Below are 14,291 nucleotides of genomic sequence, written 5' to 3' on the forward strand. Positions count from 1 at the left end.
ATGCATGCGTGTGTAGGTCAAATACATGGTATGTGGTGTGTAATGTTTTCTTTATTGATTAAATGTATCTTTTATGCACTATTTTAAAAAAATATTAGCATTGTGCACTTCTTCTCTATATTCTCTATAAGTGTGGAAAATTTCATACTCCTCCGTCCGCGCAATTCTCGTAAAAAGGTATACAAAGTTTTTGCTTCACGTATTAATATATAGATAATTTAATATATTCTCAATTTGACCACAGACGTCAAGAACAAAAGTTTGACAATAAATAAATAGTATGCATGCGTGTGTGTGTCAAATACATGTAATGTGTGTAATGTTTTCTTTATTGATTTAATGTATCTTTTATGCATTATTTTAAAAAAATATTAGCATTGTGCACTTCTTCTCTATATTCTCTATAAGTGTGGAGAATTTCATACTCCTCCGTCGGCGCAATTCTCGTAAAAAGATATACAAAGTTTCTGCTTCACGTATTAATATATAGATTCTAACTTAAACATACCAGTCTCTCTCCAGACAGCACCTCGAGTAGTCTGATAAGCATCTTTCCATCTCTCATATCGACGTACAGATCGCCAATGCGGAACCCGACGCGAACTAAATGTGAGTTCACCCATTTTTGAAATGTCTTCTTTTGCACGCTCTCTCGTTCGTCTGTAATAAAAGTACGGGCATTATGCTACCAGGATATATACAGAATAAGTACGGCATATATTTAGAGAAACAATTATTAATGTGTTTCATGTTGATTTACGTTAAACAAACCTAAGGAAACATTAAAGTAATGAATGTAAAGTACACGCATAGCTATTAATAGAAGTATAAGTAAAATTCCAGCGAATGTTAACATAATAACCGCCAGTGGGGTCGTCCGCGGCGGGGAGACCAGATAGGCGGTCGTCCTGCCTTCTTCTCGGGCAGTGGAGGATGGTCGCGCCCGTTCATCGTCGACGACTCAATTGTAATAAATCAAACAAGACAATACGGCCCTAGGTGTTGAATTCCGAATATAATACTGGTAATACGAGATGGGGATCAGGTGGCTGGTCGCACGCTTCAGAGCGTAAAGCTTAGGTCTTAACTGAACTACCTCATTATCTTTCTAAACATAAAAAAAAAACACAGTACCAACTCACTTGTCACTTGAAGCCAATAACTTACCCCATCCCTATTGAAATGTGTTAGAAAAAAAAAAACACAATAACGAAAACAATAAAACCAAATTGTATCCATCGATTAAAATAAAACTGACTCACTTTACGCTACATTTACAATTATAGTATCAACAATAATTATTTGAACAACATAACATCACAATATCGATAAGGCACATCACAAACTGACCTCTCAACTCTGACACCACTTTGTCATAATACACTTCTAATCCTGGCACCTCTACATCTACTCCCTTTTTTATGAGATCGTAACACTCGGTGGATGTCATGTCGCCAGCACCACGAGGCGACTGAAGCATGGCAGCAAACGAAAGACGAGAGGAATTAGAGCGACAAAATCCAACTGCCCACTGGACAAGGATATTCGATACGAACAAGTCAGATGCTGACAACTAAGGGACCGGTTTATTTAATTAACTTTATTAATATTAGAACAGAATAATTTCGTGCATCAAAATCAATATTGTGAACAAAACTGTTCACGTACGTATCGAACAAATAACCAGTTAGTTACTATCTCGTTTCTATTACATATAAAAACTACGCTGTTATTGGATAAACGAGAAAATTCATACGTTAAGATAACAGACACCTTGCTGATAAAGGTATCTACGTTAAATATAATAGTTCAAAATTCAAACGATTCAGTAACATAATATATTTTAATTTGCAACAATTGTTGTAAACTCCTGATTTTTTAACAAGGAAAAACGGAAGCTATTGCTAATGCAAATGATAAATTCATCGACGTTATATTGTGTGTATTGTGTAATGAATAATATAATACAATCAACAGTACACGTATGTACGTACAGGTAAGATTCTAACCAGATCTATGTGTCCTCTACTATGAGTTGCTCATTTATTAAAATAGTAGCTCTAAAAATTGTAGCAAATATATCTGGCACGCATGATAAGCGATAGAATACATTTGAAAAAGTTTATCTAATGTTAAGAACTAACTATATCTGCATCAGTTCAATGAACAACTCATCCAGTTTTCTTCATCCACCGATATTTTGTATCGGCAAAGGTGTGTTTATTTGAGTCGTCTATTATCAAAGGTGGCAATCTGTGCATTTGGACAAAAAATTTTTATTGATATGTCAATACAGATTGATTTGAATATAATCGTCTCCTTCAAAGAATACGGTTCAAAACCTGCATTAAATAAAGGTTAATAGTTAACCTGTTATTTATCTAAGATGTCGTTCCGAAGAGTTTTGTGACTGCCAATGGAATACAAAGTCAATAATTCGTTTTTCTGATTTACCAATCATTGTCCAAAAGTCAGATTGCCGGCTTTGATAATAGTCGACTCATTTATTATGTTATAATATCAGTTAAGCGAAGTGTTCGGTTCAGTTGCATCACATCAAAAATGATTTCTTATTTAAATTATATATACATATTAACGTTCTGTTGTAACGCGATGGGTTTTATGACATTAAGTTGTAGCAAGTGGGTAACCTTCACTATTAAAATTATAGTTACTTAATGCATAAACCTTTTTTCTAAATGAATAAAGAATGTATAACGAGATAATAACTATCGCTTGGTAATGTTAGTGAACATTTCACCCTCAACGGCCTAGAACTTTCTTTTGTATTACGGATACAGACGACACATATATGAGACAACAAGTACACTTATGCACCGAATGATAAATATTTTTAACGACTGTACTGGACTCCGAACCAGAATCGAATCACTACACCAATTAGGCGATCAAATTCCATTGGAAAGCGTCATTTGTTTATCATTAAGAATATGCCAAGAAGAACTGCCATTGAGTAAGGTTTAGGTACCTCAAGCACCGATCACCGTCCTCGCCGAAGGGTTCGACGAGTAAATTAACCCATAGACACAGCCCACTGAGTTTTTCGCTGGATCGTCTCAGTGGGTCGCGTTTCCGACCCGGTGGTAGATTCTGCGAAGCACTGCTCTTACTAGGGGCAGTGTTAGCAACACTTCCGGTTTGAGCACCAAGAGCTCACCTATACGCTAGGTTAAAGCTGAAATAGGCTCTCAAGGCTACCTGCATAGGTAGGAAAAAAAAGTATATGTAAAAATTTGTTTACTGCTTCATCAAAAACGACTGGCTTCTGATTAAATTCGTATTCTGTACCTAGTCGCAAATTTATATAACTGAGTGTATTTAGATAATAGAAATGTATTATTACCTGCAAGCGCTTTAATGCGCGATCGTTCGAATAACCTCGACGATGAATTTCCGCCGTCGTACTCGATTTCATCAATGATCTCCTGTCCGTGGCCGACGGACGGGTCCCATCGGGACACCGAGATGTCGGTCGTCATCGCGACCAACTATAGCCTCACCACGCCACGCTCGGAACTCTGCAACAACAGAAGAATACGAGTCACGTGACTTGGTATCATACTCGTATTAGCTATTCCGTCAACGTATTTTATTGATATTTGTCGTAAGAACACTTTCGTACGCTTTCCGTGTGTTGAATTTATTTTGCTAATGAATCATGTTAGATTAGTATCACTTTTTCAAATTTATATAACGTAAAACTGATAATACGATTAACCTTGCCTAAAACTTTAAACTTACATTTGTTACATACAATTTACTAACAGTTTAGGGAATTGGCTAATCACAATTTTAAATAATCCATACAAAACCACATTGCTACGATTCATCACTGCACTGTATATTTTTGTTATTTATAAATGACATCATTCCGCTTGATAAGATTAGATATGTATTAACGTTCTGAAGAGACTCGCTGCCACACCTAAGCCACTTCGTTCGACTTGTATGTACTATGGAAAATGAAACACGCGGTTTTTTCTTTTACACTTTCTTTTTTTTTTATAAAACTACGAATTATGACCACTGCTACTGAACAGATTTCAATTTTTTTTACAGACAATTAAGTGATTTGTTTGAGGTCAAAGTCAAATTCGTATTATTTGTAAAGACCGTTCTACTATTCAAATTCGCGGTAAAAATGAGGGAGTTCGTGACATTTTGGCAAGAATAAGCAATATATAAAACAGTCACATGATTCAGAATATTATTATGTCAGAATAGGTCCGGCTATGCCTTCATAGAATTATTATTGCCTAACATTCCATAAGAAGAATTCGCACACAAATAAGTATATTATTATTATTTTCTTCGTTTTTTCCGAGTCGTAAACATAAATAAAATTTCATAATAATAAACATATCGGAAACGCGAATTACAATTACAATTCCTATGATGAAACAATAGTATCATCGAGATCTGCTCAATTCTGTCAACGGCATAACCTTCTGTATTCTTCCGGAGCGTTAAGGACTTTTGCACTCTCTGTCTTTTGTTTAAGGACTTTGTCGAGGTTCTCGTGCTGCAAAATGCTCACGATAAATCTATTACATACTGACATTTTTGTTTTGGCATAAAATTTTGAGAACTATAATTCTAGTAATCACCACTTTACACATTTCTATAGTCCCTTCAAGATAATCGAGTAAAAAAAAACCTTATTACGGGAACGTGTTGAATTATATTCGTTTAACAAGAACGTACCTAAACCTTAAATATACTTTCAGATATAACAAACTGGGCTACTAATAACAAACCGAGCGTTCGGTTATGACTCACTACACAAATTTGGATTTCGAATCTCGTAACAATTCACGCATTTATGAATAGAATTCCGTCCATGGTTCGTACGTCCTGTTTCGGTAATTACAGATTCGTAAATCGTAATTATTGTAGTCCATTAATGAATGAGACTGAAATAGCAATTCCAATCCCAGTCAGGTACTAAATTATCTAAGTGCATACGTACTTAGCGCGTGCTCGCAATTGACTTTCACCATTAATGTAAATCTACAAAATTTGCATAATTACTGATTACAATTACAATGCGCTTTTATTGTAAGTCCACGCGGCTAGATGCCACTATTCTGCAAAACTTATTATAACTATTTATGTCGCGCTTAAGAATTTACGGGCAAAACCACGAAATACACCCAACAATTCACAATGAATAAACATTTTAATACGTATATATATTATATATACGTATATATATATATACGTAATAATATCTCGAATTAATGTTTCTAGACTTATTAATTAAAAAACTAAGCGTTATATTATTAAAGTCATAATATTCATATAAAATTAGTAAAGTCGAAATACAAATTTTGTGCTGATGGAAAAAGCAACGCAAGCGGATGTAAATCTTCAGAGTATTATTATTAGACAGTCGCGATTTATAAACATTTGCGTAAGCGCGGTTATAAAAACCAAACGAAGATTTCTCACGTTTTTGCTTGCGAACGAAAAATTTTACGATAAAGATGAGTAAATTTTATTAACTAACAATTGTTTCTCCGTATAATTTTGCAATGTATATAACATTACTATTATTATATAGGTAATATTTCCCCTTGATGCGTTTTGCTTTGTGACTTGTGGGATTAAATGAAAATATAGGTAGCGGTTTTGTTTTACAAAACGTAGTTTTGAGTAATTTTGTTATTTTATTATTATTTTATTTTATTTTAATTAATTTTGAGTAATTGTAAAAAAACGTAATTGAAAGAGTTCTATCATAGACCAGGAATCACTGACTTACATAGATTATATTAAATTATAAACTAGAGGTATACTGATCACACCATGAGTCTATAGGTCTAGTCGTCTAGTCTATCTAGTCTACATATAGTCTATGGGTTCAATTTTCTAATTTCAACATGACGTTGTAAAATGAAATGAGACGACCTAAACGTTTATTTTATACAATACCTTATATATTATACTAACAAAGTCAAACACATCTTTTAAATAACTGACTAAAGATCTCGCTTCTTAAAAGCCTAATCTAGACCATGGTCCAGAAAAAGTCGCCACAAACCATCCATGAAACTCTTCCAAGATCAGATACAGTTTACCGGTGGCAGGACCTTTTGTGAGGCCGCGCGCGGGTAGGTACCACCACCTTGCCTATTTCTGTCGTGAAGCAGTAATGCGTTTCGGTTTGAAGGACGGGGCAGCCGTTGTAACTATACGAGGCCTTAGAACTGATATCTCAAGGTGTGTGACGCATTTACATCTTAGATGTCTATAGGCTCCAGTAACCACTTCACACCAGGTGGGCTGTATGCTCGTCCACCCATCAAAGCAATGTCTCTGAATTTAATATGATTGACGTACGGAAAAGATCAAAATTGTTGTTGTGTTTTTTGTCATTTAACGAAGAGACCATAAAAACACGCCCTACCAAATACATCTGAATACACTACAGTGTTTTAATATGGCCGTGTGCACTTTCCATCACGTGAATTGTAAACCACCAACCGTGCTGCACGATTACTTATAAACGTTGCGTCGTAATCACAGGAGTAGGTAGAAACATATTTTATAAAAAATTTTATTGCATAGATGGGTGGACGAGCTCACAGCCCACCAGGAGTTAAGTGGTCACCGGAGCCTATAGACATTTACAACGTAAATGCCGCCACCCACCTTGAGATATGAGTTTGATATGAGTTGAGATAATATGAGTGAGATATGATATTCAAATTCAAATTCAAAATCATTTATTTCAACTTAGATGTCAGTATAACACACTTGTTGAATGTCACAATATAAATAACAATGTTAACTCTACCACCGGTTCCAAAAAAGCCACGGTCCTGAGAAGAACCGGCGAAACAAACTCAGCGGGCTTTTTTTTGTTTTTAACGTTGAAAATTATTTTAAAAAACATATAGACATTTGCAATAGTTGAATCTAGGTAAACAATAGGTAAAAATACAAGCACAGCTACTTATAAGATGGTATTGAGAATGAACAACTGCTCCTGCGCACACAAGTTCAGAGGCTCAAGCTTTTAGAACGTTACCTTATTTTTAAATTAGAAAAATAAAGAAAAAATATATTTGATAAATGAAATCATTAAAATCGAAAGCACGTTAAAATTTTTAAAAATGTGCCTCTCGATTATTGAGTAAAAAAGTCATTACATTTGACTTTTGAGAAACAACTGAATACGAACCGGTTTTGGGTCGGGTCGATCTTACACAACGATACCGGCCGTTATAAAAGTACTTACATTACATAAACGTGAATCTGAGCTGGAACGAATCAAAGCAAGAACAAAAACAAAAATGTCGAACAAAGCAATCTTTTCGAATAGGCAAGGAAAGCGCAGAGGTCGTTCACCTACGGCAAGCAGACATCACGACGTCGATACACCCATTGGCTGTGGCCTATTAAATTTCCATGGGCTGCATTACTGAATGCGATAATTACAACGTAAGTCATTCAATGTTGTGTTTTCTTTCCTTTTATTACAAAACCATGAAATGACGCGACTGGGCTGGAAAAAAATAATTAAATTCAATCTATAAAAAATCTACACAGATAAACAAAAATGCATTATTGTAATGTTTACGACGAATAAAGCTCTAAACAATAAATTAAAAATGAAAAAAATCGTTGTTGACACTAGGCATGTGCACGTTACAAGCTCATTTGCTATTTACAAAAAAAAAAGCTTTGAAACTCATTAAACTCAGTTCACTATTCCACAAATATTTGTTGCCACGTCCGAGGCATTGGGCGGTTCCCCTGTCTATGAATGAGGTAATGATGACTAATTGACATTAAACATAGACACCGTATTAGGCATAACATTCAAATGCCCTTCTTGAATTTTGGATCGATGTTTTAAACGGCAAATAAAATAGTTCTAAGACGTTTTTTTTATTATGTAGTTTATGAAATGTTTATATGGGTAATCTATACTAATATATAAATTTACAGTGGTTTTTACGGATGTTCCGTTATAACTACTGAACCATGCATCCGATTGACTTGAAACTTGGTATCCATGTAGAAAAGACATGTACTTAATGGATAGGCTAATATTTATATGTGTGTTGGACTCCCTACACCAGTTGCGGGGGCGTTAATTATGAGAATCTTTGTAGGGGTGCGAAATAATAATTAATTTTAAATGCCCAACGAATCGGGCTAGTACGCCTAGTTTATTATAATATGCAATAAGGTATTATTGCAGTTATTTAACGGAGTGTGAAGCCACCGTCAACAGCCAATAGATATAAGGTCGAGAAATAAGACCTCAAAGCGATACCCGGACTATATCGATCAAATATTCGATTCTTGCTTCTAAGTCTTGACTGTTTCATATCTCACGGTTATTTGGAATAGATCGTTATTATTAAGAACGCCCGTCGTATTTGTTGTCAAATAGTTAGGTAAGTTAATTTAACCCAAATTTATATAGTGTTACAGTGACGTGTTAACTTGTAACAGATCACTTGTCTAAACCAATCAAAACTTTTTTATTCCAATTTCTTAAACAATACCTTCCGGATTTTTGTTCAATCAAATTCGTAGAAATATAGCACGTACAATGCCCAGAGTATAGATCAATACAGGCTTGGATTAAGTTAATCCCCCCCCCCCTTTTCGCGTCTAGCAAACGACTAGGCGGCACGCCACATCAGAATAGGGCTGGTAGCTCACGTTTTGATTATTTACGTAAATGGCTGTCTCTAAGCCGTTACCAGAACCCAGACACCCCAACTTGACCGCACGCCGCTGGGTCTAATTTTAACCGGGGTCAAAACAACAACCCTTAAAAAATACAGGATATTTCCCCTTTAGAGTGCGCTTGCGTGAAACTAGAGTGCGTAACCCATACAATAATTTCTAGCGTCAGGTATTAGGTATTTTAGTACGGTTTAAAAAAAAAGATTATAGTCAGCCCTGGTCCGCAATGAGGGGACACAAGGCGTTCCGCGACGGGTTTCCCGTTATGCCCCAGACCTCGATCCGGTTTAGTCAACGGATATCCTTAATTCCTAAACTCGACTAATGTCCTTTAATATGCTCCAATAATATAAGCCTGTGTTATCGTCAATACTTTACACTTCGCAATAGTAAAAAATATGTCTTTTTGCATGTTACAACCTCAACTGAATCGTATTTTTCTTTTCTATCTGAAAAGTTTCCAATAGGCGGCTGCGTTCATATAACGATATAATAATAATTAGGAATCTGTATATTTTATAAATAGCTAAAGAAAAAAGCATTTAGGTTCTTTTCTCTTTGTTAAACAAATTTTTTTGTTTAGCTATTGACACGAAATTTATTGTTATCAAAATCTAAATTCGTTTTGTAAGTATAGTCAAAAATAAACCTTGAAGTGTCAGTTTATGGTCGAATTTCGATCGTTCGGCAAACACTAGTAGAAGAAATATGTGTATATTTAATATCGCTGCATCTGACGGTAAGCCGTGAACTCATCTCTCTTATCGTAGCTAATAAAAACAACTTCAAAACATTATATAATGTAGGTAGAATGACGTCGGACCCACCGAAGCGAGTGTCAGTCGAGAATATTTGCATCACATTGAACTATCTATCCATCAAACCGTGGTAGTAACTACGAGCATAACTCATTCATAAATATGTGCATTTAATGTTCCCCTTTTACAAACGCAGGAAGAATGCGATTTCTATCGTAGAAATCCCGTTATTGCTCATAGTCCTTATTGCGATTGCCATAGAATACAGTTTGATTAACTGTACGTTTGTACGTACAAATGTTTTATTCAGAAACCGTCACACTCTGACGGTTCTGCACAACCTTCTGATTTTAAACAACGCGTTTAGTTGTTTTGTTTGTTTTTTTTATTAGCCTTCGATATTAGATGCATCGGAATAAATCTTATAAATATTCAGTTTTGTTTCAATCCACTCTAACATCGGGATATTTCGGTTCAATTATAAAAATAAACAGTAAACAATATTTCGTAATGACGCGCTACACAAAATGTGTTCTGCTGTGACATATTTACACTGTGACATCACAGCGTAAATATAGAATCATTAACTCGACAAAATCGTTTCCGCGAAAGATGAACTCGACTATTGGAGACGTTTACAAGGAAAGCTTCTGATCAAAATACAGCCTTTGTACCCTACTTAAGGCGAACTACGAAAGTTATAAACCGGTAAATGTTTGAGAGGTATTTTTTTTATTGCTTAGATGGGTGGACGAGCTCACATCCTACTATGACGTAAATGCACCTTGATATATAAGTTCTAAGGTCTCAAGTATTACAAGGGCTGCCCCACCCTTCAAACCGAAACGCATAACTGCTTCACGGCAGAAATAGGCAGGGTAGTGGTACCTACTCGTGCGAACTCACAAGAGATCCTACCAGCAATAATTACGCAAATTATAATTTTGCGGGTTTGATTTTTATAACACGACTAGCTAACCCGGCAAACGTTGTGTTGCCTTAAATAAGATTTCTAGGGAAATTCTACTGAGAAAAAAAAACCTCACTTAACCACATAATACCTCATTATAAACAAAAAAAATATCCAAAAAATAAAAATAAAAAATAAATGTTTGGGGTAGACCACCCTTTTCACTTAGGGGTATGAAAAATAGATAGTAGCCGATTCTCAGACCTACTGAACATACTATTGATACACAAATAAAACCAATAAAACATGGCTGAAAAATGTATAGTATTGTATAGCTCTCAAATATATTAAGTGTATAATCTATGATGTATAGTGAGTAAGTAAGACAGGAGACCGGCTTCGTTCTCATCCCTACTACGTGATGTTTGCTGGATGAGTGGTGACACCTGGCGGGGATAGCTGATCGATTGATAGTTGATCAGTAGTCGACCGGCGAGGGCGGGAGACCAAATTCAATTTAAAAAAAATCATAATTAAAGGAACTTGAAATTATAAACTCTGAATAAGAATTTATCGTACTACAATTATAATATTTGATTGCCATCTTGCAACCTTATAGCGGATCTGTGCATAGAATAAAAAAAATATTAATCGGGATGGAAAAATAGGGGTTGATCATATAAGAGTGAAAATTGAGAGTAATGTGATTTTTTTTATTTTAAGTCATGACAAAACAAAATAAAAAACTTGCCAAAAAAATTAAAGTTTATAATTAACAAATAAAAAATAGGGGTTGATCATAGAGGGATGAAAAATTGAGAGTAACATCAGATTTTTTATTTTAATTCATGACAAAATAAAAATAAAAATGAAAATCTTGCCAAAAAAATTAAAGTTTTTTAATAAATAAATAACAAATAAAAATAGGGGTTGATCGTAGAGGGGTGAAAATTTCACAGTAATATGAATTTTTTTATTCTACGTCATGACAAAATGAAAACAAATTCTCGCAAAAAAATTTAGTTTTTAATTAGCAAATAAAAAATAAGGGTTGATCGTAGAAGAGTGAAAATTTAGGGTTGTATGTATTTTTGTATGCTGTATCATAAAAAAATAAAAACAAAAATTTTCGTCTAAAAAATTACAAATAAAATTTAGGGGTGGACCACCCTTAACATTTAGGGGGATGAAAAATAGATGTTGTTCGATTCTCAACCCTGACCGATATGCACGCTAAGATTCACGAAAATCGGTCGAGCCGTTTCGGAGGAGTATGGCAACGAAAACTGTGACACGAGAATTTTATATATTAGATGTTATTCCTTCACCGTGGACGTCAATCGTGAACATTTGTTGAGTACGTATTTCATTAGAAAAATTGGTACCCGCCTGAGATTCGAACACCGGTGCATCGCTCAACACGAATGCACATGTCTTAACCTTTAGGCCACGACGACTTCAAACATTCTGATAAAATTGTATTCTTACGTTAAACTACCTGAGCCCCACGAGTTTCGGTTTACGGTTCTTGCGTGAAGCACACAGGCAGTAGCGGATGATAGTACTAACTGGCACTTCCCATGTTGGTGGCGGAGCGCGGACGAATCCATTAACCCAAATATAGACCGCACCCGAAGCCCGACCCGCTCGCGTTGCCTGCTAAGGTTGAATGATGTAACCTAATACACGGCTCTCGAACTGTTTTTTAGCTGGAAAACATTTGCAAATTTGCAAAAAAAAACGCAGCGTCACTCCGTTTGAATGTTTGAAAACAACATGTCCCGTAGTACATTCCAGAATTATTTCGAACACAACTTGGTCGTATAGAGGTTAACTTTACAATACCAAGAAATGTTTATTATGATATTGGGTAGGTACTTCAGTATGAATAAACAATAAGAGGCTTAACTGCGTTTTCTGTTATATGTATAATAAAAAAACATTTAAAGCCGTTATAATCTCTTTTAAAACAAATATTTACAATTACATAATACAAAAATTAAACAACTAATAAACTACAAAACTGAGCTCTCTTTCTCCTCAATGACAGACTTTACTCTATGACACTGAAGAAAAATCCTTTTAAAAACTAAAGTTTTAAACAATAAACGTTTTCTTTACGTGTATAGTCTCGTCTGACAGACACGGGTCACGTTGTTAATTAACTGACATAACCAAAAAGGCTCCCTCACATGAAACGGCTCCCCTTTCCGACAATACCACGAGCACCTGTTATAAATAATAAACAAAACCGTCACAGGCACGAAACGTGGAGCTTAAACAAAGGGATATCCGGTTCACAGTGCGATGAGTATATGAGTAGTAATTGAGAAAATTTCAAAATTAGAAATCGCGTTAATTGGAACGTGAATCGGTTTTAAATTGACAGGGTCGTCTAAAAATAAAACCAAGATTCGCTACAGTCTCGACAACAAAGTATGTACTACTAACAATGAAAACTATTAGGCAGTATAAGATTAGCACATTTTTGTAGGGCGCATGTGACATTAAACAGATTAAGAATGATATACCTCCATTTACCAAGACCGCGATTACCACCCACCACCCACAATTGGGGGTGGCGTGACAGTCACTGACCGGACATTGGACATTACGCAGCTAACGCTAGCTCACATCAAAATGAAAGTGGATTTTTTATTTTTAGCTCTTCGCGTGGACGCCGGTGATACTGAACGAATCAGAATCGAATTATTTGATTAGATAGTTTGTACATTCACACAATAAATACATTTACCTATTTAAATTTCTATGCAAGCTTAGCATATCTATGTGGGACTCCACAATAATATCTCTAGTTAGAACTCCAGTTTGATTTCGATGAGTTTGATTAGATATATATCATAATTGACATTTCGAAAGCGAAAAGCTGTTTTCAATTCAAATTAATAAAAATATTGAGTAATCTATCAAAGCTGGACATCTTTGGAATGAACGCGGTTGCACCATCGGTCAGCACGGGCTAGTAAAGTCAATGAGTAAAATACGCGTGGGAGCCGGCACTGAACTTTGTAGAGTAGGATGCGCCCCATTTAATGCTGGCAACCTTGCGATCGGTACTGGTAATGTGGAACTGTTTGATGATTTTTATTTAAAAGATTTACTGGAAGTATACTCGTATATTTGGAAAAATATCCTAAGCTTGTACGGACATAGGTCATGTACGAAAGGATGTAATTGTTTGACAATTATCATGTTAAATTCTTCAGCCATGTTTTCCTTTATAACTAATTTCTAACTTTTACAATTAACAAGTTATTGACTTGACCATATTTCGAAAATATTTCTTGATATTCATGAATTGATTTATAATCATTTTGCCGCACAAGATTTTAATAGCTTATTACAATATGCGTCAGAAAACAAACCAAATTTTTCGAGTACCTGGGATCGTAATCGTTGTTCTAAATAAAGCGCGTCCGTCAGAAACTCGCGAAGAATGAATGAATCAAGAATGCCTCTAAAGAAATCATCGTGATCACTAAACGAAACAACCGAAATAATCTATGAATAATAACTTGGCGTGGAAGCCAGAGAACGAAGTCAAACCGACCACGAACGATAAGGCTGATAAATGCTGTGTTCTGCAGGTAAATTTCGGAAGGCCGAGACATTAACATAGCCTGTAAATGGTATGACATAAGCGGAGTGACGTCATCGGGCGTCGGCAACTGCCGCGAAGGCCGGCGATGCTCATGTCTGCGCGCCGGCGACCTACCGGTTTTACAGCAACACAACACAAACACAGCGATCTCCACGATTGTGTGTTGTAACGCGCTATAATATCTCTCGTCGATTTCATGGAAAGCCATACAAATTTCATCCAAATATCCGGAGGATTACAAGCTTCGCTAAAATAAAAAAGATGTGTGGTG

At 35.5% G+C, this 14,291-nt stretch overlaps 1 protein-coding gene across 24 annotated transcripts in view; it reads right to left on the reverse strand.

Annotated features, from left to right (window-relative positions):
• The window catches only part of beta-Spec (spectrin beta chain), an 80,621-nt gene that overhangs the window by 53,161 nt on the left and 13,169 nt on the right, over positions 1–14,291 (reverse strand). For 21 of the 24 annotated variants that reach the window (XM_028182234.2, XM_089735029.1, XM_028182170.2 and 18 more), the window contains exons 2-3: positions 3,365–3,539; positions 509–660 (exon numbers count right to left, since the gene is read on the reverse strand). In XM_028182234.2, coding sequence (XP_028038035.2) covers positions 509–660; positions 3,365–3,500 — 288 coding nt within the window. In that variant the 5' untranslated portion in view covers positions 3,501–3,539. Of the gene's footprint in view, positions 1–508; positions 661–854; positions 993–1,350; positions 1,496–3,364; positions 3,540–14,291 lie in introns of those variants that run through there. The other 3 variants (XM_089735011.1, XM_089735020.1, XM_089735013.1) reach the window with 3 other exon arrangements.

The sequence above is a fragment of the Bombyx mandarina genome, chromosome 18 (assembly GCF_030267445.1).
Source record: "Bombyx mandarina strain Sakado chromosome 18, ASM3026744v2".
In the NCBI taxonomy this organism is placed as follows: Eukaryota; Metazoa; Arthropoda; class Insecta; order Lepidoptera; family Bombycidae; genus Bombyx; species Bombyx mandarina.